This window comes from Ahaetulla prasina, chromosome 4 (genome assembly GCF_028640845.1).
Source record: "Ahaetulla prasina isolate Xishuangbanna chromosome 4, ASM2864084v1, whole genome shotgun sequence".
Taxonomy (NCBI): domain Eukaryota; kingdom Metazoa; phylum Chordata; class Lepidosauria; order Squamata; family Colubridae; genus Ahaetulla; species Ahaetulla prasina.
Window position 1 is genome coordinate 44,899,979 of NC_080542.1, and position 22,947 is coordinate 44,922,925.

Consider the following 22,947-nt stretch of genomic DNA (forward strand, 5'->3'; position numbering starts at 1 on the left):
ACAGAAATTTTTCCCTTCTCAACCAACCTTTTATTCCATTAAGCCTTCCACTAACTCAGCTCAGGCTAGTAGAAGGTTTGATGGAATAAATCAACCCCATGGTTCTTATGGCAGAATGATTTGAATTTTATCTTTTGCTAAGACTATAGTGCTCTAATAATCACTCCACTACTCATGCTGTTTTTAAGGTGAGCGCCCTTTCCATTGTAAGCAGTGTGGAGCCTCATTTACTCAGAAGGGAAATCTTCTCCGCCATGTTAAACTTCACACTGGGGAAAAGCCATTCAAGTGTCATCTTTGTAGCTATGCTTGTCAAAGAAGAGATGCACTCACAGGTCACTTAAGGACACATTCTGGTAAGTGTTTATTTCTTTTAAGATTGATTGACTTAGTTCCTTTATTTCTGTTTTTATCAGCTATATTTCAATTCTTTATTATTATTAATACCTGTTTTAAAACCATAAATGAAAAAGTAGCTTTAACCTACATCAGTATCATATATATCCAATTTCATAATAGCTCCATCCAATTCCTGCATAATTTTGTAATTTTTCATCCAGAAAATTTCATTTATTTTCTTCTTTTGTTACTTTTGTTTCCCTTGCCATGTCTGTGTCTCTCTGTGTGTGGGTGTATGCTGTAATTCAACATATGTATTTGTTTACCCTTTTCAGATTAAAACATGGATCAGAAAATTGTATTATTTGAGATAATGTATTTCTCCATATAGAACAGCAGGTCCATATTGTAAGCTGAGGAGTGGAAATTAGTTTAGTTTCCTTAACAATGATCAATTCTCAGCTGAGTTGCGTCATCATCACAGGCTTTTAAAATCATTTTTTAACAACCTCTTACAACAGCCCCGTCCATGCCCACCCAATCGCCCCATCCCCGCTTACCTAACTGCTGCTTATTTCGGGCTCGCTAAGCCTTGCTTTGCTTCGGCTGCTGCAATCAGTTGCATCCGCTAGCAACTGAATCTGCCTGTCTGCAATCCAACTCCTCGGTGAGCAACTGAATCTGCCTGCATCCAATTGGGTAAGTAAATGAGGGGGGAGCTTAAAAAATAGTTAATTGGTTTTTTTTAAGGAGTTTTTTTTAGACAGAAATTCAAATTTAATAATAATAATAATAACAGAGTTGGAAGGGACCTTGGAGATCTTCTAGTCCAACCCCCTGCCCAGGCAGGAAACCCTACACCATTTCAGACAAAAAGTTATCCAACATTTTCTTTAAAATTTCCAGTTTTGGTGCATTCAAAACTTCTGCAGGCAAGTTGTTCCACTTATTGATTGTTCTGTCAGGAAATTTCTCCTTAGTTCTAAGTTGCTTCTCTCCTTGATTAGTTTCCACCCATTGCTTCTTGTTTTACCCTCAGGTGCTTTGGAGAATAGTTTGACTCCCTCTTCTTTGTGGAAACTCCTGAGATATTGGAACACTGCTATCATGTCTCCCCTAGTCCTTCTTTTCATTAAACTAGACATACTGAGTTCCTGCAACCGTTCTTCATATGTTTTAGCCTTCAGTCCCCTGATCATCTTTATTGCTCTTCTCTGCACTCTTTCTAGAGTCTCAACATCTTTTTACATCGTGTCGACCAAAATTGAATGCAATACTCCAAGTGTGGCCTTACCAAGGCATTATAAAGTGGTACTAACACTTCACGTGATCTTGATTCTATCCCTCTGTTTATGCAGCCCAGAACTGTGTTGGCTTTTTTGGCAGCTGCTGCACACTGCTGGCTCATATCTAAATGGTTGTCCACTAGGACTCTAGATCCACTAGATCCCTCTCACAGTTACTACTATTGAGCAAGGTACCACATATACGGTACCTGTGCATTTTGTGGGTTTTTTTTGCTTAAATGTAGAACCTTACTTTTTTCACTGTTGAATTTCATTTTGTTAGTTACCACCCAATGTTCAAGTCTGTCAAGATCCTTCTGTATCTTGAGCTTATCTTCTGGAGTGTTGGCTATTCCTGCCAGCTTGATGTCATCTGCAAATTTGATGAGTTCCTCATCTATCCCCTTGTCCAAGTCATTGATGAAGATGTTGAAGAGTACTGGGCCTAAAACAGAGCCTTGGGGTACTCCACTGCATACTTCCCTCCATGTGCATGTAGTTCCATTGAGGACTACACGTTGAGTGCGGTTGGTCAGCTAGTTACGAATCCATCTGGTGGTAGTGCTGTCTAACCCACATTTTTCTACTTTATCTAATAGTAGGTTATGGTCTACTTTATCAAATGCTTTACTGAAGTCCAAGTAAATTATATCGGCAGCATTCCTCTGGTCCACTAATTTTGTCACTTTGTCAAAAAATGCAATAAAATTAGTCTGGCATGATCTGTTTTTGACAAACCCATGTTGGCTTTTGGTTATTACTTTGTTTGCTTCTAGGTGTTCGGTGATTCGTTGCTTGATTATCTTTTCCAGAATCTTCCCTGGAAAAGTCAGGCTGATAGGTCTGTAGTTTCCTGGATCTGTTTTTTTTTTCTCCTTTTTTGAAGATGGGAACTACATCAGCTCTTTTCCAGTCCTCTGGAAGTTCTGCTCCAGGATCTTTGAAAGATATAGTTCAGTGGTTCTGAGATCTCGTCTGCCAGTTCCTACAGAACCTTGGGGTGTAATCCATCCGGTCCTGGTGAACTGTTCTGGGGTAGACAGGTGTTCACTTACCATTTTTTCCCCTATTTTAACTTGTGTTCCTAATCTGTTTTTTTGTGGTGCTGTTTTTGATAGGTTGGATTGTTTTTTTCCTTTTGTGTAAAGACAGATGCAAAAAATGAATTAAGCAGATCTGCTTTCTCCCTGTTGCTTGTCACCTTCTTGCCACTTTCTCCCAGCAGTGGGCCAATTGTTTTCTTGACAAGGAAGTTTTAAGGAAGTTTTAAATTTAGCTGCTTTTATCTAAAACAGGGGTCTTCAACCTTAGTAACTTTAAGACTTGTGGACTTAAACTCCCAGAGTTCCTCAGTCAGCTTTCCTGGGAGTTGAAGTCCACAAACCCTAAAATTACTAATTTTGGAGACCCTGATCTAAAAATTATAAATAAAATAAAATAATAAAATAAAATATTTGTGCAAGCTTTCTGAGATTTGGTGTGTTTCTGTAGTGTTTCACTCTAACTACACAAACCCACAAAAACACACAAAGCTATATGTGGCATTTTGTGTGTGTGTGAGTCAGTTGTGTTGTGTTGTGTTGTGTGTGTGTAAAGTGTGAAAATTGTTTTTTGAGCTTTTTGTGGCTGTATGAGGACCCTGCTTGTTGCAGGGGGCATTTTGGGTGAGGTGCAGCTGCTTTTACATTGTGTGTTGTGTTGTGTTGTGTTATGTTGTGTGTGTGTGTAAAGTGTGAAAGTTGATTTTTGAGCTTTTTGTGGCTGTGTGAGGTTTCTACTTGTTGCAGGGGCCATTTTGGGAGAGGTACAGCTGCTTTTACATTGTGTGTGAGTCAGTTGTGTTGTGTTGTGTGTATGTAAATTGTTAAAGTTGACTTTTGGTACCTCTTATTGTTTTGTATACTTTATTTATTATTTTTATTTATTATTTTATTATTTACTGTTATTGGCCATGCCCACCCAGTCAACTGACTACGAAGCCACACCCACCAATTAAGCCACGCCCACAGAACCGGTAGGGAAAATTTTTAGATTTCATCCCTCTTCTGAGGGAAATGGACAGTTAAGAAATAGAAACTATACAGTAAACAAATAAACAGTATAAATGATCTGGGGAGAGAAGACTTTATTTTATATTAAGAGCTAAGAAATAAAGAATTACGAAGAAAACTAGTCAATACTCCGAAGAAAAGTTGAGAAAACTGGTGGCACTTCTCCACTGCTATTGTTTCTTTCTTTTCAAATTCTCAGAGGTAGTCTAAAGAGATAATTTGTTATTATTTTCAGGATTTGTAGCTCGCAATACTAAAAAGAAGTGAAAATCAGAACAATAGTTTGTTCTGCAAAAGCTCCTCTAGCTACTGAGGCCTTTGCAGCCCTCTCCCAAAAGGAAGGAAGGGAAGGAGAGAGAGAGAGGAAGGAAGGAAGGGAGGGAGGGAGGGAGGGAGGGAGGAAGGAAGGAAGGAAGGAAGGAAGGAAGGAAGGAAGGAAGGAAGGAAGGAAGGAAGGAAGGAAGGAAGGAAGGAATATCAGTAGCCCCTCTCACTGCTAGTTTATCCAACATGGAGGCAAGGAGGATATTGACAAAACAATCTAATGCTCTGCAATTTATGTCTGGACAGCTGAGATGTAGCTGCAAAGGGGCCATCCTGGTATCTCCCTAATGGGACCTAAAGTTCAGGAACCATGAGAAGGTGTTAAGATTAACATGGAAATAGAGCTGCAGTGCATCCAAAAGTAAAACAAAGCAAATCTCTAGCTTTGCAATGGTTTCCAGTACATCGCTGATGAATCATATATTGTATAAACGAGCCGAGGTTTCCATTGTTGACAGCATGGAAATATAAAGGTTTAGACAGAGCCAACTTCTTCAAGTCAAAATGAGGTCTTGTGTGTCATGATGTCATTGTACAAATGTTGTCAATTAAGTAATTGCCTGTGATATCATTTTTCTTTCACACCCAATTCCTCTGCAGATATTCATGAGACCATGGCTTTTTTTTAGATTAAAATACTTTTCTTGTGCAGCATTATCCAGAGGAAAGCAGAAAAGCTTCTTCCTTCTGTTAATAGGATATATTTAGATTAGGAAATCAAAGATTCCCAGTTTAGGGCATCTTTCACTAATTCAGTCTTAAGACTGTTGGTTATTTAACCTGTTTTGGTTCCTGGAACAGTCCCCAAGCAGGACTGTTCTAGGGATTAACAGGTGATGAATTGAAGTACTTGATATGTTAAAATGATATAATATTTATTACATAACATCAATAAACCAAATACTCATTTCTAGTGGAGAAACCATTCAAGTGTGAATTCTGTGGACGGAGTTATAAGCAGAGAAGTTCATTAGAGGAACACAAAGAAAGATGTCGGACATACCTGGAGAATGCTAGCCTCAGTGAAGCTGGTGAGCAGTTGGGAATTCTTAATTGCTGTGTTGGAACAGTCTTGTTGGGAATCTTATTCTCCTTTTGCTGTAAGGAAGAGTGATGGAACTATGTGCTTAAATGAAAATAATATGGGAATTTAATATGGGAATTTAAATATCATAGAGGTAGTCCTCACTTAATGACCACAATCAACCCAGCAATACTGTTGCTAAATGATGTGGTTGTTAAGTAAACTATTGTGTCATTGCAATGGACTGCAAACCTCACTTCTGCCATGGTTATTAAGTGAATCACCCAAGTTCATTAAGCGTGGCATCACATGACTGCAACTTGTGATTTTATTGCTGGTTTCTCTCAGTTGTACCACTGAAGGAACAGCATTAAAAAAAAACCCGGTGTCTATTTTAAGGCATAGATTGCCCCAAAATGGCATCCCAGTTCAAATGGCTTTTATTGTGCCAATCTGGCCTGCTACGTCTACAGTAGTAATTTTTGGCTGAGGACATCGTCATTTTATATTTGTTTGTTTATTTATCAAACTTCATGCACACTTTTTCCTTGATGGACCCATTCCCTTCATGCACACTTTTTCCTTGCTGGACTAAAAATAATAGTTGATGTATAATTGCATTTAGCATTTGTTAATATTTTATAGATTTCTAGTTTATGATAATATCTACCTTCACTTTTTTAAATTTTTTTTGCAGAAATATGGATTTAAAAATCACAGGCCTCTTTGTTCAATGCAGTGCAGTGCAGTGCAGTGCAGTTTTTTCAAAATTTGAAATTTGGCAAATAGGTAATTTTGAGGTAATATCAAGTATTTATCAATATCTCAAATAGTAAAGAAATCTCTGATCATAATATTTGTATCAAAAGTAACAGAGCAATTGGAATTACGAATATCATTAAAAAGAAACCTACTATTTTTAAAATCATATATGACATATGTAAAAAATATATTGCCCAAATTCAGGGTAGCTATCTGGCTATATCAAATTTAGGTGGTCTATTAGAAGAGAGAACATGGGGATTTTCCATATTACTTACCTACTTAGATATTTAATTACCTAACACTAACCTTTGTTTGACTGCTCCTCTGGAATTTGTCATTGGTGATAATTTTAACATTTATGACCACAGGGCTGAGAACAGTGGGGGAAGGTAGGGACCTGCATGTAACATCGAATTCAAATGTGGCTCCCATGCTTGATTGGAGATTCATATCAGACCATTAGCAGGTTCTCTTTTTCCGTGTTCCATTCCTTTGGTGACCACATCATTTGGTGTTACAGGAAACAGTGCCGTTCATTCAGGTCACGCTTAGTATTTCTGAGGTTTTTGTTAACCAGCTCTCTTGCTCTGAAAAAACGTGAAACTATAGGCCTGGAATGACAAAAGTCACATGTTGGAACAGTGTGAACTACTTCTCCAAAAGGCTCACCACTGAAATAATAATGAAAAGAGAATCAAAGGATATAGAAAGAAATGGAATAAAGATAACAAAAATATTAATGATGAGATTAGTTAATTATAACTATGGTGATGTTTTTAGCTATTAATTCTTACCATTCCTTGATAATTTTTTCCATTTTATAATTTAAGTTGGAATATCCTTTAACATCACCACAAGAGTTCAACAGATGACATTTAAGTTAATGTCATATGTAAATAAATATTAGAGATACTAGCTTTAATTGGGTTGTTTGATTAGATTATTTTAAATATACTAAGGTTTGAAAAAATGGTTCACAAATTTTTATTTATTTATTTATTATAATATATCAGAAATATATTTTGTTATAACCAGTTAACTGATTTATTATTTCTATAAATTTAAATTACATTTTCTGTTCACTTGAAATATTTATTCTACAGTTGCAGCATTATTAGCACTTGAGTTGAAAAATTGCCTTGATTTTTTTTTACTTTTCACAATGTAGTATTTCAAATTAAAAGACATCTATTAGCAAAACACATTTGCAAAAATGTATATAGTTGGACAAAATATATGCAAAATGCATCTATTAGAAAAATACACACAAAATCTTTATCAAGTTTATCATGCACAGTCTAAAAATCTTAACTATTCCATATAAAATTTTATAATGACCTATTGATTATGTGATAAATTTTATATTATATGTGAAATTGAAATATGAACAGAAGTTTTTTTTTGTCTAGTTACATTTACATTAAGTCAGTTTAAAAGGACCAGATTTCTATTACAGGAACTTGTATACTGTATATTCTTTAGTATGGAGCTTATTGAAACGATACTACATAGAGACAAGCACCGTAAATTAATATTTTCCATGTGATCTGAACATTTTCCCTCTAGCATGCAAGCCACTTGGAAAGAAACATATATGGTGAAATTTTACATTATTCAGAAATAATTCTTTAGAAATTTATTTATATAATTATTTTAAAACATTATTCAATTAATTATTTAGAAAGATAATTTATTTAGAAATAATTACATACTCACTCCATCCAATTAACTTCTTGAATTGTTTGTATGCTATGTTTCAAGTACAACAGAGAACACTTGTGAACTGAAACTTAGTGAAATAGCATCCCATACAAAAACTCTGTGCATATTAAAAACTAAAAGGCTTTTTAGACATTGCAATGCACTTCAATTAAAATTGAATAATTGCCTTATACACTGTAAGCCGCCCTGAGTCTTCAGAGAAGGGCGGGATATAAATGTAAATTAAAAAAAAAAACTATATACAAAATGTGCATGAGATGAAAAATGGGCAGAAAAATAATATAAATATTTGGAAAGTGTATCTACTGTTTTGATGGACTGGAAACATACACAGGAAAAGTCACACTTAGGAATATCTAGATTTTGATATAAATTTTTGAATATTTTGAAATTATAAAACTAAGGAAATAAGCAAAAATAAATATTAAATTCTATACTATTCTAACTGATGCAATTGTTTCAGAAGATTCTCTGCTTTTAGTATATTTCAATCCTGTCCATTCAAACCAGTGTTCCAAAATTAGAAAAGAATCCCAAAATTGTCCAAATTGGAAAATAAACACCGATTGTTGGCTTCAATATTTAATACTATATAAAGTAATATTAAATAATTTGGGTAAAATATTTATTTTGAGACCATTTACCTTTCATCAAACGGCAAGGTTTAATAGACTCCATCTATTAATATCTGAAGAAACCACTCTTTGTATTATATTTATATTACATCACACTGCTGAGTTATATCCTTTTTATTTTATCAAAGGCACCTACCTTTTGCCTCAACACTGCGATAATACTTTGAGGTTTACAAATACACAAAATAAATGTCATCCACAAAACAAAATTGAACATAAGATTAGGTCTTTCCTAAAAGTTATGTGAATTATTCTCCCCCATGTCCAATCCTTAAATTGAAAAAAGGAATAAGGCATGTTGCATGCTTTGGGTTTTTTGGTGCTCTCCAGTCAGTCTTTGACCTGTGGTTAAGTGGAAGAGGGACTGGCCCAGCTGGCTTCATGCTTAAGGCAGGACTGGAACTCACATTCTTTCAGTGCCTAGGCCAGGGGTGAAACGCTCCCGGTTCGGACCGGATTGGCCGATCCGATAGTGATGGTGGCGAGTGGTTCGGAGAACTGGTAGCAAAAACCCCTGCCCTCCCCCCTCTACCCATGCCCATGCCCCCCTCTACCCATACCCAGTTGAGTTTCCTGATCATCAAAGGCTTTTTTTTTACTTTTAAAAGCATTTTATTACAACCTCTTCGATCAAAGAGGTTGTAAAAAATGCTTTTAAAAGTAAAAGAAAAAGATCACGCGCCACAGCTGATCACCCCCCCGCTCGCTGTTCTACTTACCCCGTGTCTCCTTTTGGTGTGCGCTGTGCGCACGCGCACCTCTCATTTGGTGCATGGTGCACATGCGCAGCCAGCGAACTAGTAGTAAACCGGTTCAGATTTCACCACTGGCTTAGGCTGCTGCCTTAATTGCTGTGTAGTAGGACTGTGTCTTTTGTTTTTTTGGTCAAGTTAATGTCCTAAGAAAGAAACAAAAAGTCACTGCAGTGGTTAATCATACTCTTCCCCGTCACCATTTTGACTAATTTTCAGAGCACGTTTTAGGAAATGTGTGTTTTGATGGCCCTATGTCTTCAATAGCACTTGCTGTGTAAAGTGCAAGTTAGCAAATTAAGTAATCTGCCTTGGTCCCATTTTTATGACTAATATCAGAGCCAATTCAAACAACTCTGAATTGAAAACTGAGTTGTCAAAACGTATCAAGGAGAACTTATAGAGCAACAGGCTTCATATGCAGTATAATATTATGTCTATACAATGCTTTTTAAGCACTTCTTTCCTTCATGACAAACGTCTTCCAGCTGAGCAGAACATGGTCATCTTAGCTACTCTCGGCATCAGTCTTTAAGCCATCAATTTGGTTTCTGTGAAGAACAACCTCTTTAATTAGACAGATCTTTGAACTCCTCCCAGTAGATTCTTCTTACTTACTTAACCCAAGGAGCTGAAATTCAGAATGGATGATATTTGGTTAAAAAAAATATCCAAGCTTTTTTGTGTTTTAAGTTAGATACATATTAGAACAAAGTGGTTTGTGTGAAATTGAATATGAAACTCTGGGTATGCTTTTGTTGTGGATGAGTGGCCACTCATGAGTGTTTAGCATTTGTTCCTATCTTTCAAACAAAGGAAAAATATATGAAGGACAAGCTACTTTTTAGTTTGTCTGCTTTCATAAATCTTCTCATTAAGAAACTACTGATAAACTTTTTGCGCTCAGAGGAACTTATTTTGAAAACCACAATTCCAGATTATGTTGGTACTGCATTAAATATAATTGGTAAGTGTTACTTCAGGTCTGCTGAAAGAATGTTATGAGCATCAACAGTCATTTAAATAATTAAATAAGTCTCATCAGATTCTTTTCTTTTCATTGTTATTTATTGCTTTTATTTGTGCTCCTATTTTGCAACCTGTGCTGCTCTTCTTTTGTTTTATTTTTATTTTATATAAAAATAAGAGACACTGGACTGAAATGCATAGCTATTATATATTATAAAATGATGATAGAGTTTGGGCACTAAGTGCAATTTGTCTACTGCAGGAGTGCAAATAAACTTGATATCCAAACAAATGGGAGACTTCCTACCTTTACCTGCTTAGACTTTTAACAGTACTTTTTTAGCCACACTCATTTTTTTATTTCTCAAGGCTAAATATTTCCAGTTTTTTCAATCTCTCTGAATAGGATATAGTTTCTAATTTCCAAATTTTCTTCTTCCAGATTTTTCAATCTTTTTAAAGTGCTGGGATACTCTCAAAACTAAACACAGATCTTAAAATGGGAGCTGCCCAATGTGGAATAAAGTGGAAGTACTACTTTATAGATTTGGAAACTATACCTTTGTTGATGTAGCCTAAAATTGGACTTAATGTTTCTGCAGCCAGATGCTTGGCTGCATGTTTGGTTTCTAATGAATATAATTTTTTCCCATAAATATTGTTGCTAAACCACATTTGCAGTCTCTTTGGTACACTTGATTCTTGTTCCCCAATAGATCTTTGTAAAGATTGAAATTTTATTTCCGCCTTCTGGGCAGAGGATCTCAAATGCAGTGATCCAGCATGATGAATGAATTTACATAATCCACTACATGAATAAAACTAAAGATTTCATTTGGGTTAGGATTGGCAAGAAATAAAAATACTATTTAAAAATAACTCACGTATCTAAACAGTGCTAGAACCTCACAACTTAGAAATCTGTCCAATTGGAAACTTAAAACTGTTTTTTTTTAATGGCCAGGATAAATTTGAAGCCCAAACCAAGCAATATTTGTTTAGATATTGTTATTATTAATATTAATAAATATTGTTATTTAAGAAAATGTTGGATAATCATTTGTCTGAAATGGTTTAGAATTTCCTGCCTGGGCAGGGGGTTGGACTAGAAGGCCTCCAAGGTCCCTTCCAACTTTGTTGTTATTGTTGTTGTTGTTGTTGTTGTTGTTGTTATTATTATTATTATTATTATTATTATTATTATATTTTCAAGTAAAGTAACACATTTTGATATTATTTATTCATGAGACAAATGCAAATATAGGCAAAAACTTAATTCCCATATTGATTTTAGCAGGTATATGGATCAGAATGATTATTGATTTTGTTATAACTTACTCTCTCCCCACTTTGTTATTTTTACTCAAGAAAGTCCAAAAAAAGAGTAGAAATTGATGGGTTTTGTTTCCCTGAGCTATTATGAACATAAGAAAAATCCCAAAATATAAATTCCTTTATATCACCTGCTGTTAAAATACTAAAGCTTGCAAATTGCTAAAGCCTTTAAATTGGGTTTGGTATTCTTTCCCCATATAGTTGCACTGCCATAAAGTCACTGCCTGGTCACCTATTTCCTTTAGACTTTGATACTTAAAAATCTTGTCCCCCGTTCTTGCAACTCCCTCTTCCCTGTGGTCTGATAGCTACCCCTGATTCATAATTCCAGGGTGGGAATCGATAGTCCTGCTCAAAGAATAATTATTCTTCCTTAAAAAGTCAAATGTAGTGGAGGTGGGTGGGGAAAAAAGAGAAACCACAAACAAAACAAAACAAAACACATTAGTCTTTATACAGGCTCTGGAAATATAATATTGTTTTAGGGTTTTTTTGCTTAGCAACATTTTGCATTGAAGTGGTAAGCCTGCTCATAAGGAACTGCTGAGAAGGCATTCTCTCAGGAACCTTCCAATCTCGCAGCTCCTCAAAGTTTTTGACAAATACTTTGAGAAGTTGTTGTATCATCAGCAGATTTGATAAGCATTATCTCTTCCTTCAACCAAATGACTAACAAAAATCATTGAAACACAGGATTAAACCTCGTTCCACTCCACTCCTACCTGAGTTCAGTTTGATCAGTTCATCTTGAAATAGATCTGCTGATGTTAGAACATGATTGTTAATTAAGCCATATATCCACTTATTATGGTTATACTTAAGTAGCTGCAAATCAGAACAGCGTGTGGTATTTTACCTACTCCCTTGCTCAAATATATTACAAACTATATTACATATGCAGCTTTGCTAAAATCGACTAATGAAAAATAAAGGTAAAGGTTGCCCTCGCACATACGTGCTAGTTGTTGCCGACTCTAGGGGGCGGTGCTCATCTTCGTTTCAAAGCCGAAGAGCCAGCGCTGTCCGAAGACGTCTCCATGGTCATGTGGCCGGCATGACTCAATGCCAAAGGCGCAAGGAACGCTGTTACCTTCCCACCAAAGGTGGTCCCTATTTATAAATCCCACGTATTTACCATATTTTTTTTCAAAGTGCTCACAGATATTGTCTGTTTTACAGATTTTTTTTTGCAAACCATTTCATAAAAATATACTCTGGTTAAAAAAAATGTTAGGAAAATTTATTTAAGCTTTTTCTTCTCCAAGATGTATCTTTGTTTTTAGGGAACATTTTATTTAGTTTGTAAAGGATTGCAGTATGGAGGTGGAGGAAGTTTTTTATTCAGAACTTTTTTTTAAAAAACCTATTAGATAAATTAAAAGACTATAATATAAGGTTTTGCTTCAAAAAAAAAAAGGGGGGGGGGCAATAGGAATATTTTTTGGAAATAAAAGGAAAGCCCACTTTGAAACATCACATTACTGGGAAAATATCAAGATCAGTCAAGATCCAGTCAGGATCAAAATTAGGAGATTTCATGTATGCAGATTCTAGAATTTGACAAATTGTTTGGGAAAGAAGCCAGTCTCAAGAGACTGGAAACGTGCTTGGACAACTGCTTTTCAAAATTATAATCAATTCAGATTAAGAAATTCTTACTAATTTTAGTGTACTATATTGCTCAGCTAAAATTATGATACGTTTATACAGTTAATAAAGGAGCAAAACACCAAATCTTATGAAGTAAAGGTACAGATCTTTCTCTGGGTGTAAATGTAGCCTGTAACCTATTTCCCAGGGTTTCTTAGAGGGGTCAACACCACCAGGCCAATCCCCCATTCCATTGGACTGTCAAAATGATTAATGCCATCAGATTCCTGCGAACACCAATTCTCCATGCAGGAAGACTAAAAATGACTAAAAACACCATTTCAATTGTTTTGCATTTTCATCTGCCTATAGAAGTCACCTCATATATGACTGCAGCCTGCCCTTATGCTGACAGAAGCAAATTGACATGTTCGTGCCAATGCTACACAGTTTCAATTTTATACATTTTGTATAAGAAGACATATAACTGATTGAAAAAATGGCTTTAGTGTTATCCTTGGGGGAGGTTACCATGTGCTTCAGCACTGAAAGGAATTGGGATATAGCTGCAATGAAACACTTACTGAGACTCACAAAATATTAAGAAAAAGGAGAAATGGGGCAGTTTTATTATGGAAATTATTCCATCTGCAAACCTATCTCCTTGGTTTGGTTGTGGGCCAAATAATTGTAATAAGAATATTTCCCAACCAAGAAACCTCCTACATTCTGTTGTTTTGTCTTCACAGTATTCTAAACAAAATATGACTATAATAATAAAACAAAATGTGACTATACTGTACTATTCCATAGAAATTAAGAAGAAAATGCATTGTAGATAGAATTTAGCATGTAGTATGAACCCAACTACCATGAAATTTTGTTGTGCAAATTTATTTCTTGCTAATATTATTACTCTAATCATCATTATTACCTTGATACCTTATATGTGGACTAGTCTTATAGCAGTCTATTCTTATTAAGTAATTCTGCACATAGCCTAGTGGTGATATATTACTATTAATAATAAGTAGTGTTTCATAGGGTGGAGATAGTAAGATTTTATCTCAGTGGATCAGCATTTCAAAGGTTTGAATATTCACCATGCGCCCTTGCGTTCTACATCTTCAGGGACCGTTCTGCAGGTGTCTTGTTATCGTTTCAAAATCAGATGGAAATTTGGGCGGGACAAGATCTTCCTTTTTGTTTCATAAACTACCAGGTCAAGCTTGTTCATTAACAAGAGGAAGTGTATAATCAAGATGTTAATTCTGTGAGGCTTTGTGAATCTGAGAATTGCAAAATTTGGATCTGTCTTCTCTTTTGTTCCAGCTCTGCTGACCACATTAGTGAAACGGAGGTATGAGAATAAGAGAGAGGCAGAAGAAGAAGAAAATAACCACACGGTTAATCCCATGCAGCTCTGCTAAATGAACAGTTGTGGGCGTTTACATCTTCCTTTAAAACTTGCTTTTAAGGACTTTATTTTAATTTTTCTGTTTGCTTTTCCCAATCTAGAAAGTTCAGAGAGAAAGCACATCAGAACTGAAATGGGAACTGAGCGGGCCTTTGTCCTGGACCGCTTAGCAAGCAACGTTGCCAAACGAAAACGTTCCATGCCACAGAAATTTATTGGTAAGGATTGTTTTTTAAAAATGGACTCTCTTTTCAGTATAGCCATTAAAAGCAATGGAAATATGACATAGTTCTTCTTACGAACGAACTCATAAGCTTGCATTTGTTAGACAACAGTAACGTATCAAATCCTTGTTCCCTCTTTACCATGACATGAACGTATTTATGCGTATCCATGGCTTAATGCAGACTAGCCCTTGAAATATACAGTGCAGAGGTTTCTGGATGACAGATGAGTCTTTCAAACCACAAAGCCTCCAGGAAAGCATTAGACTGAGAATTGTCACTGATTTCAAATTATTGTCAACCAGTTAAGGCAGCTGCAAAACAAAAAGGTGCATAAACAGTAGATTCTGTTACCAAGGTCTATGCAGATACTACAAGGCAAACAATTCTCTCTCCTTTATCTAACTTTGGGGGACTGGGGAGAGGCATTCTATGTTCTTCTATGAAATAGACATAATAATAAAAAGTTTTAACAAAACAAGCCTTTCACTGATAAATATTTTTTCGAAAGCTCAGCAAGCTCTTTTTAAATATAGATTAAACTGCTACAAGAGTAAAACATCACATGCCTCATCACATGCCTTGAGAGAGCAAGATGTAGCAGTGTTAAAAGTAAATGCAGAGGATTTCTGTTTTAAGAATCATTTTCTTCTATTTACTAATTAGATCAAATGAATATTGAATCAGTAGTGAATTTTTTAAAATAAATATTATAATTATTAGATTACATCAGTTGTTTATAGAATGAAAAGTTCAGGTTGCCTGCATGTACAATCATGTTATATTCCTTTTACTTCCTATCTTCTTGTCATATACTATTTATTTAAAAATGATTTATTAATGAGAATGATTGTTTATAATAAAATAATATCATTGTCAGTATCAATACTGGCTTTCAAAATTATGTTTATTTTAATGCAGTTTATTTTAGGCATTTGATGATTATATTGGGAAAATTTTAGTGAAAGTATGATTTGTTGAATACTGAAATAATTAATTGAAAAGGCGAAAAAAAACCCTAACTGAAGAAGCAGATTTTTTTTGCTTTTTAATTTCTAGGATTTATAGTATTTCCTAAGTATATTGTATTATCAGATATGAAATAAATTGAATAACAATTAATATTAACCAGGCTATAGAGAAAAAATATTTTTAATTATGCAGGCCATGTCTAATCAATATATTTCTCAACTGGAAAAATTGGGTGGTTGCTTGACTTCTCAGCTTTTTACCCAACTTATAGGAGGCCTATTAAATGATCTCAGTATGGATTTCAGTACAATGTACTGAAATGTACAGAAAGCTTTGGCCATTTTGGAGAGTAGTTTTTGGTAGCAACTTCATTTAAATTTTGAAGTTTTTAATAAAAACCCATTGAATCATAGGTATACATCTTCCAGTTTTTGATCTTAACGCCATAATATAAAACTTTAAGTGATAGCCCTTAGAACTAGATCTATTTTGCTATCTTTAACCACTGATTTTGTGTATCATTCAATATTTCCATTCAGAATAGAAGGAAATATTGTTGGTACAAGCATGTCCAAACCAATATGACATCTTTTTCTTCCATGCTCCCCAGCCCCAAATTAAACCCACCACAATTGTATAAATAGATCTAAATACTTTGGATTTATCTAAAGATGTTAACAGCTATCATTCCTTGTTACTGTTTCTGTCCTTGTCATTGAACAAAAATAAAGTTGACCTAATATTTTTCCTCTGACTTTGCAAAAGTGGAGGGGAACAATTGTTCACCTTAACCGCAAAGACCTCCCTCAGTCATTTACATCAAAAGCCATGCAAAATTGTTTGGTAGTGCCATATATTAAACTCCAGAAATGGTTCTGTGTAAGAATTTGTTGATCAGAGCGTATTTGCAGTGACACAGATTTTCTGCTGTGCAAGCTTCATTTTGAATATTGGAGATGAATCCAAAATGTTAGGGTTGCAGAAAGAGCAGATTATTTTTGCTTGTGCTTTTAGAACTGAGAAAATTCAAAGTTTGATTCAACATTACTGGTATTAATACTCTATACTTAATCAATAACTCTTCCTCCAGTAGTCAATATATCACAGCATTTGGAGGTAGAATACTAGGTTAGGAGAAGATAAAATCCTTGATCTGCTATGAACTTCATGTTGTGAGAAAAAAATAGATAGATAGAAGAAAAGAATGATAGATGCATGGAACGGGTGCAGGAATGCTGTATTTTAAACCAATGATAATATGTGTTTTGCTGTGGCAAACTACAAGTACAGACCCCATAAACAGTGATGGCTAACCTTTTTGCCATTGCGTGCCAGGAGGGTGGGGTGGGGTAGGGGTCACGCGTGTGCCCACACCCATAATTCTATGCGCCCCGCCCCTGCGCATACGCACCTGATTCCCCTGCTCCTGGCATGCAATGTAGGCCTGTTTTTTTTCCTCTTACCCAGAGTCCGAAAACGGCCCATTTGCCAACTTCTGGTGGGACCGGAAGGCTTGTTTTTTTGCTGTTCCCAGCCTCTCTAGGAGTCTGGGAACGGCAAAAATGACCTTCCCCACCCTCCGGAGGTCCTCCGGCGGCTGAAAACGGCCCATTTGCCAACTTCCGATGGGACTGGAAGGCCAGTTTTTTTCCTGTCCCCAGCCTCCAGGGCCTCTCTAGGAGTTTGGGAATGGTGAAAACAGCCTTCCTCGCCCCCTGGAGGTCCTCCAGAGGCCGAAAACAGCTCATTTGCCAGTGGTGGGATTCAGCCAGTTCGCACCACTTCGGGAGAACCGGTTGTTAAATTTCTGAGCAGTTTGGCAAACTGGTTGTTGGAAGAAATCATTAGAGCAGAGAACCGGTTGTTAAATTAGTTGAATCCCATCACTGCCATTTGCAAACTTCTGGTAGGATTCGGAAGGCCTGTTTTTTGCTGTCCCCAGCTTCCAGGGTTTCTCTAGGAGTCTGGGGAGGGCGAAAATGGCCTCCCCCCCAGATGTCCTCCAGATGCCAGAAACAGACCATTTGCCAACTTCCGGTGGGACTGGAAGTTGGCAAATGGGCCATTTTTGGCCTCCAGAGGACATCCAGGGGGTGGGGAAGGCTGTTTTGGGCCCCCCAGACTCCTAGAGAGGCTCTGGAGCCAGGTGAGAGAGAAAAATAGGCCTTCACCACCATCCACAAGGCCCTCTGGTGGCAGGAAACAACCTGGACCCAGAAGGCCTGAAAATTAGCTGGCCGGCGCATGCATATTCACCAGAGCTGAGCTCGCGTGCCCACTGATATGGCTATGCGTGCCACCTATGGCACGCCTGCCATAGGTTCACCATCATGGGTCTATAAGATACTGCAAGTAATCCTTGACTTACAACAGTTCATTTAGTGACTGTTTAAAGTTATAATGGCACTGAAAAAAAGTGACTTATGAACATTTTTCACAGTTAGAACCTTTGCAGCATCTCCATGATCATATGATCAAAATTCAGATGCTTAGTAACTAATTCATATTTATGAACATTGCTGTGTCCGAAGGTCATATGATAATAAATTTGCTACCTTCTGGCAAGCAAAGTCAATGGGGAAGCCAGATTTATTTAGCAACCATGTCACCAACTTATCAACTGCATTGATTACTGCATTAACTGCATTAACAACTGAGGCAAGAAAGGTTGAAAAATGGGGCTAAACTCACTTAACAAATGTCTCACTTAACAAGAGAAATTATGGGCTCAGTTATGGTTGTAATTCAGGGACTACCTGTACTATGTACCTCTCTAGCTGGCCTGTTGCCATCTGAATGCTAAAGCAACATGATTCCTGGCTTTTTATTGATTGTATTTTAATTTACATCTGATTGCATTATTTTTCTTTTACTGTATCATTTTCTTTCATAATTATAAGTGCAAATTTAAGAACACAATTATGCTGTTCAGACACAGAAGATAAAGGCGAACATATACTGGCCTAGACATTGTTAGTCATCTTCTCTATTGAGCAGAACTGTCAAAAATCTGTTTAATGGAATTTAATCTGGTGAATAACTTCTATGAAAGGAAGATCATTTTAAATCTGTTTTCTATTTTTCCCCTTACCTATCAGCATATGCTGGTACTTACAAACATCAAAGTTTTGATTCACAGTATGAAAAACAAGATTAGATATCTATAAAGATTACGAAGCCAACTTCCTTCTTGGTATAATTATGCTAGAGATTTTTATAAAATAAGATAAAGACTAATATAAATTAATATAAAATAAGAAAAGAAAATAAATAAATAAAAGATAAAGATAAAAAAGAAAGAAAGAAAGAAAGAAAGAAAGAAACAGAAAAATCTGAAAATAAACCATACAAAGAAATAGCTTTTGATTTACTTCATAGCAGTTATAAGTACAACATGAATTTATCTCTTGCTCTATGATTACAATGTAGCTCTCTTCTTTCTGTAATTTATTCTGTCTAAACATCAAAATCTTAAATCACGAGTTCATTTTTTTCTCTTTTGTTCAAGAAAGTCTATAAGGGGTTTTACAAGTTAGCAATAAACATAAACATTGTCTTTTCTCTGATCAAATAAATGAATTTGTTCATCCCAGCCACTTTCATCTTCTCCATCCATTCTTCCGTTGTTGCTGGTGTCAAATGTTTTCATTTATGTGTATACAATAATTTTGCTGCAATTCTAATGTATCAAAACAAAGTTCTATGACTTTTTCCCCAAGTGTTTGTCCATCAATTCTGAAAGAAAAACATATGGTCTCAATTGTATATTAATGTTTAAAATCATATGAATTAGTCTATATAAAGCTGAAGACAGAATTTTCTAGCTTTTTTACAGCTCCACCAGAAATGTAAAATATCTGTTCTTGTTCATATTTCCAATATAGATTTGGAATGTCTTTAAAGATTCTAGACAATTTCTCTGGTGATATATACTAATGGTACATCATTTTATAAAAACCCTCTTTAAGATTATAACATAATGTTAGTTTCAATCCGTTCAGCCATGTATTTTCCATTACTTCAGCTGCATATTATAACTCAAAAATTAAGGCTATTTTATCATGCATTCTTTCATCTGTTCTTCTATTTCAAGTTTTAATTAAAAAAATTATACATTTTAGCAATTACATATACAGAATTCTATTGTAAGTCACTCTTACAATGTTCAAAATCATAAACTCTTTTATTTACTTTAAATCTTTGTATTTGTAAACAAGGAAACTATTGAAACTATATCTCTCTGTCCCCAGCTTTTTTCTTGATTTTATATTATATTTTCTTGTTCAACTTCTAGTATCTTGTGATAAGTTTGCCATTTGGGTTTGCCTATTATTTCTTACCTATGAACTGCCTCTTGTGCTGACAGTCGCAAAGATGTTTTCAGGCAGAAACTGAATCTCCATATTCCATATTCTCAATAGCGTGTATCTAATATAATAGTTTTAAAAATCCCCATTAACCTTGACTTTATCGTGTCAAAATTATCCATGCCACTCAAATCTTAAATTGTGTACTTCTCAACAACACCCACTCTTCATCCACACCAAAAGTAAGCTAAGAAATACAATAGAAATCAGGTCTGTCCAATCCTCTTTCTTTTGCATCTTATAATACTTTATATTTAACTCGGGGTTTTTTTCCCCTTGCCGCCCAAATTTAGACATATCCTTCTGACACAGTTTAAATCAGCGGTAGTCAACCTGGTTCCTACCGCCCACTAGTGGGCGTTCCAGCTTTCATGGTGGGCGGTAGGGGTTTTGTTCGATACGGAAGCACTTTCCTTTTTTTTAATTTAATTGATTTTTTAAAAAATTTTCATAGCATTATTTAAAACAATTTCATTAGGTTTTCATAAAATTCCCCGTGACAATTTAAATTTCTGAAAATATACTATTTGTATCGCCCATGCATAAGTTTAGTTCACGTTACGTAAGTGAAACTAAATGGCGCTATAGTGCAAGTGCAAACAAAAGAGCCTTGTCCCAGAATAGCTCACGCATCTCCCCCCACACCACCCAGCTGTAACAGACAAGCAGAGCTGGTAGCCGACGCCCCCCCAAACCCAATCCACGCTGCTCGAGAGGTATGCACAGACGACAATACACGGCACATTACTGTGGAACCGGTGGGCGGTTAGAAAATTTTATTACTAACAGAGATACAAAAGTGGGTGGTACGTATAAAAAGGTTGACTACCCCTGGGTTAAATGATGCATCAGTTATCAATGTAGGTATTGTCTGAAATGAAAACATCATTCTAAACAAAACATTTAGTTTTATCATATAAATTCTTTCCAGCAAATTTAGTTTTTACATCTTAACATATCGTTTTAATTTCATTCCATGTCTTAACATAGCTATTTTGAAATAACATACAATCATATTTGACATAATGACACTCAGATATTTTATCTTCTTAAAACCTGCTAATGCACCAAATAATTTTAATGTGTCCATTAATATTTCAATTCTCTTTAGAGGATCTTCCAGAACCAGCATCAAATTATCTACAAAAGCTCTTAACTTTTAAGTCTCTTTTAAAGTCTCTCCTCTTGTCTTCTATCTCTATTTAGTATTTCAAGAACCTAAGTAAATAAGAGAAGAGACAGTGGGGATCCTTCCCTTGTTCTTTTTTGTATTTTACATGGTTTTGTTAGCTCTCCATTAACAATTATCTATGCTTCTGTGATGTATAAATCAGTTTTACTCATCTTATAAAGTTCTCCCCAAAATATACATCATTTAAAACCTTGAGCAAAGACCTTGAGCCCAATTCAATTTGTCAAAAACCTTCTCTGCATCTAAGAAATCAGTGCAGCTTTTTTTGCATTATGTTGCTCTAAATATTCCAAAATGTCTAGCACATTTATAACAGTGTCTCCTTTAATGCCTTTAGATAAAAATCTACACTGGTCCTCATAAATAAATTTTTACAAAATTATTTTAGGTTTATTGGCTATAATGATTATGAACATCTTGTAAGTAATTATTCAGTTATGATACTGGCCTATAGCTTCTTGATAAAATCAAAATTTGTCCCTATTTAGCTATTAGTGTTATATTGGTCTCTTTCCAAGTCAGTAAGATTTTCTTTCCCAGTATGATAAAATTCATTGTATTTTGTAAAGGTTGTGAAAGCTCATCCTCAAACTTAAGAACCTGGCAATCCATTTGGTCCAGGCATCTTTCCTGTTTTTTTTAATAATAATAATAATAATAATAATAATAATAATAATAATAATAATAATAATAATAATCTTTAGCAACTTCTCTTATTGTTATAATTTGTTTCTGCTCTTCTGATAAACTTTATTTCTTTAGATATTCATCTGTTTTCTTTAGTAAGATATCACCTCCTTTATATAAATTGGAATGATGGGGTGTTTTTTGTATGGCCACATTGTCCATTATTTATTAGATTTACATTGCTGCCTATTCGCCCATGGCAGTTCATGGCTTACAGCATATAAAAAAACCACATTTAAAAAACAGTAAAACTCATCAAATAAATTAAAATCAAATAAAATAATAAAATCATCCCTGACCCCCACCTTCTGCCCCAGTGACAGCCGATCACATAAGCCATTTAATGGACTCCATCCTGCTCTGAGTTCCCCAGGCCCACTGGCAAAACCAGATCTTCAGGACCTTTCGGAAGAGAATTAGGGTGGGGGCTGTTCTAATCTCTGGGGGAATGATTTTCCAGGGAGAGGAAGCCACCATGGAGTAGGCCCTTCTTCTGGGTCCCACCATATGTATCTCCCTCAGGGATGGGACCTGCAGTATTCTCTGCCTCCCTGCTCTAATGGGTCAGGTAGATGCAGTGGTGGGATTCTGCCGGTTCTAGGTGGTTCAGCCGAACCGTTTGTTAAATTGCTGGTTCGCCCCGCCCCTTGCCCCTCCCCTCCACACCATTACTTACCGTGTTGGAGGGGCAGGGAGGGGCATGGATCCGGTGGGCAGCGGCCACAAGCTGCTGCCCACCCAATCCATGCACCTCACTGCCCACCCGATCCAAGCGCCACGCCGCCACCAACCGAAGCCTGCCTGTATCCAAGCCTCTTGCTAGTCAGCCAATTCTAGCTTCTCTCTGGCCACGTGGCCAGCGAGGCGCTTTAATTCCTGGCTAGAGAGACGCTTGAATACAGGCAGGTTTCTGTCAGCGGCCGCCTGGCACTTGGCTCGGGTGGGCAGCGAGGTGCATGGATCAGGTGGGCAGCAGCTTGTGGTCGCTACCCACCCAATCCATTCACCTCGCTGCCCATCCGAGCCAAGCGCCATGCAGCCGCCGACCGAAGCCTGCCTGCATCCAAGCATCTCTCTAGCCAGCGATTAAAGTGCGGCCAGTGAGGAGCTTGGATTGGGTGGGCAGCAAAGCTTGTGTCAATCGTCTTGGCTTGCTGCCCACCCAGCAGGACTGTCCTGTTGCCGCCTCCCACCCACGCAGCGCCAGCCTACCCTACCCCATTTGGAGAAAGACTGATGGAGAGAAAGAGGGGGGCAGAAAATGATGAAGGAGAGAAAGAGAGATGAAGGATAGAA

At 36.3% G+C, this 22,947-nt stretch overlaps 1 protein-coding gene across 1 annotated transcript in view; it reads left to right on the forward strand.

Annotated features, from left to right (window-relative positions):
• The window catches only part of IKZF3 (IKAROS family zinc finger 3), a 58,686-nt gene that overhangs the window by 19,588 nt on the left and 16,151 nt on the right, over positions 1–22,947 (forward strand). The window contains exons 5-7 of the mRNA XM_058180771.1: positions 189–356; positions 4,915–5,031; positions 14,311–14,427. Coding sequence (XP_058036754.1) covers positions 189–356; positions 4,915–5,031; positions 14,311–14,427 — 402 coding nt within the window. The remainder of the gene's footprint in view (positions 1–188; positions 357–4,914; positions 5,032–14,310; positions 14,428–22,947) is intronic.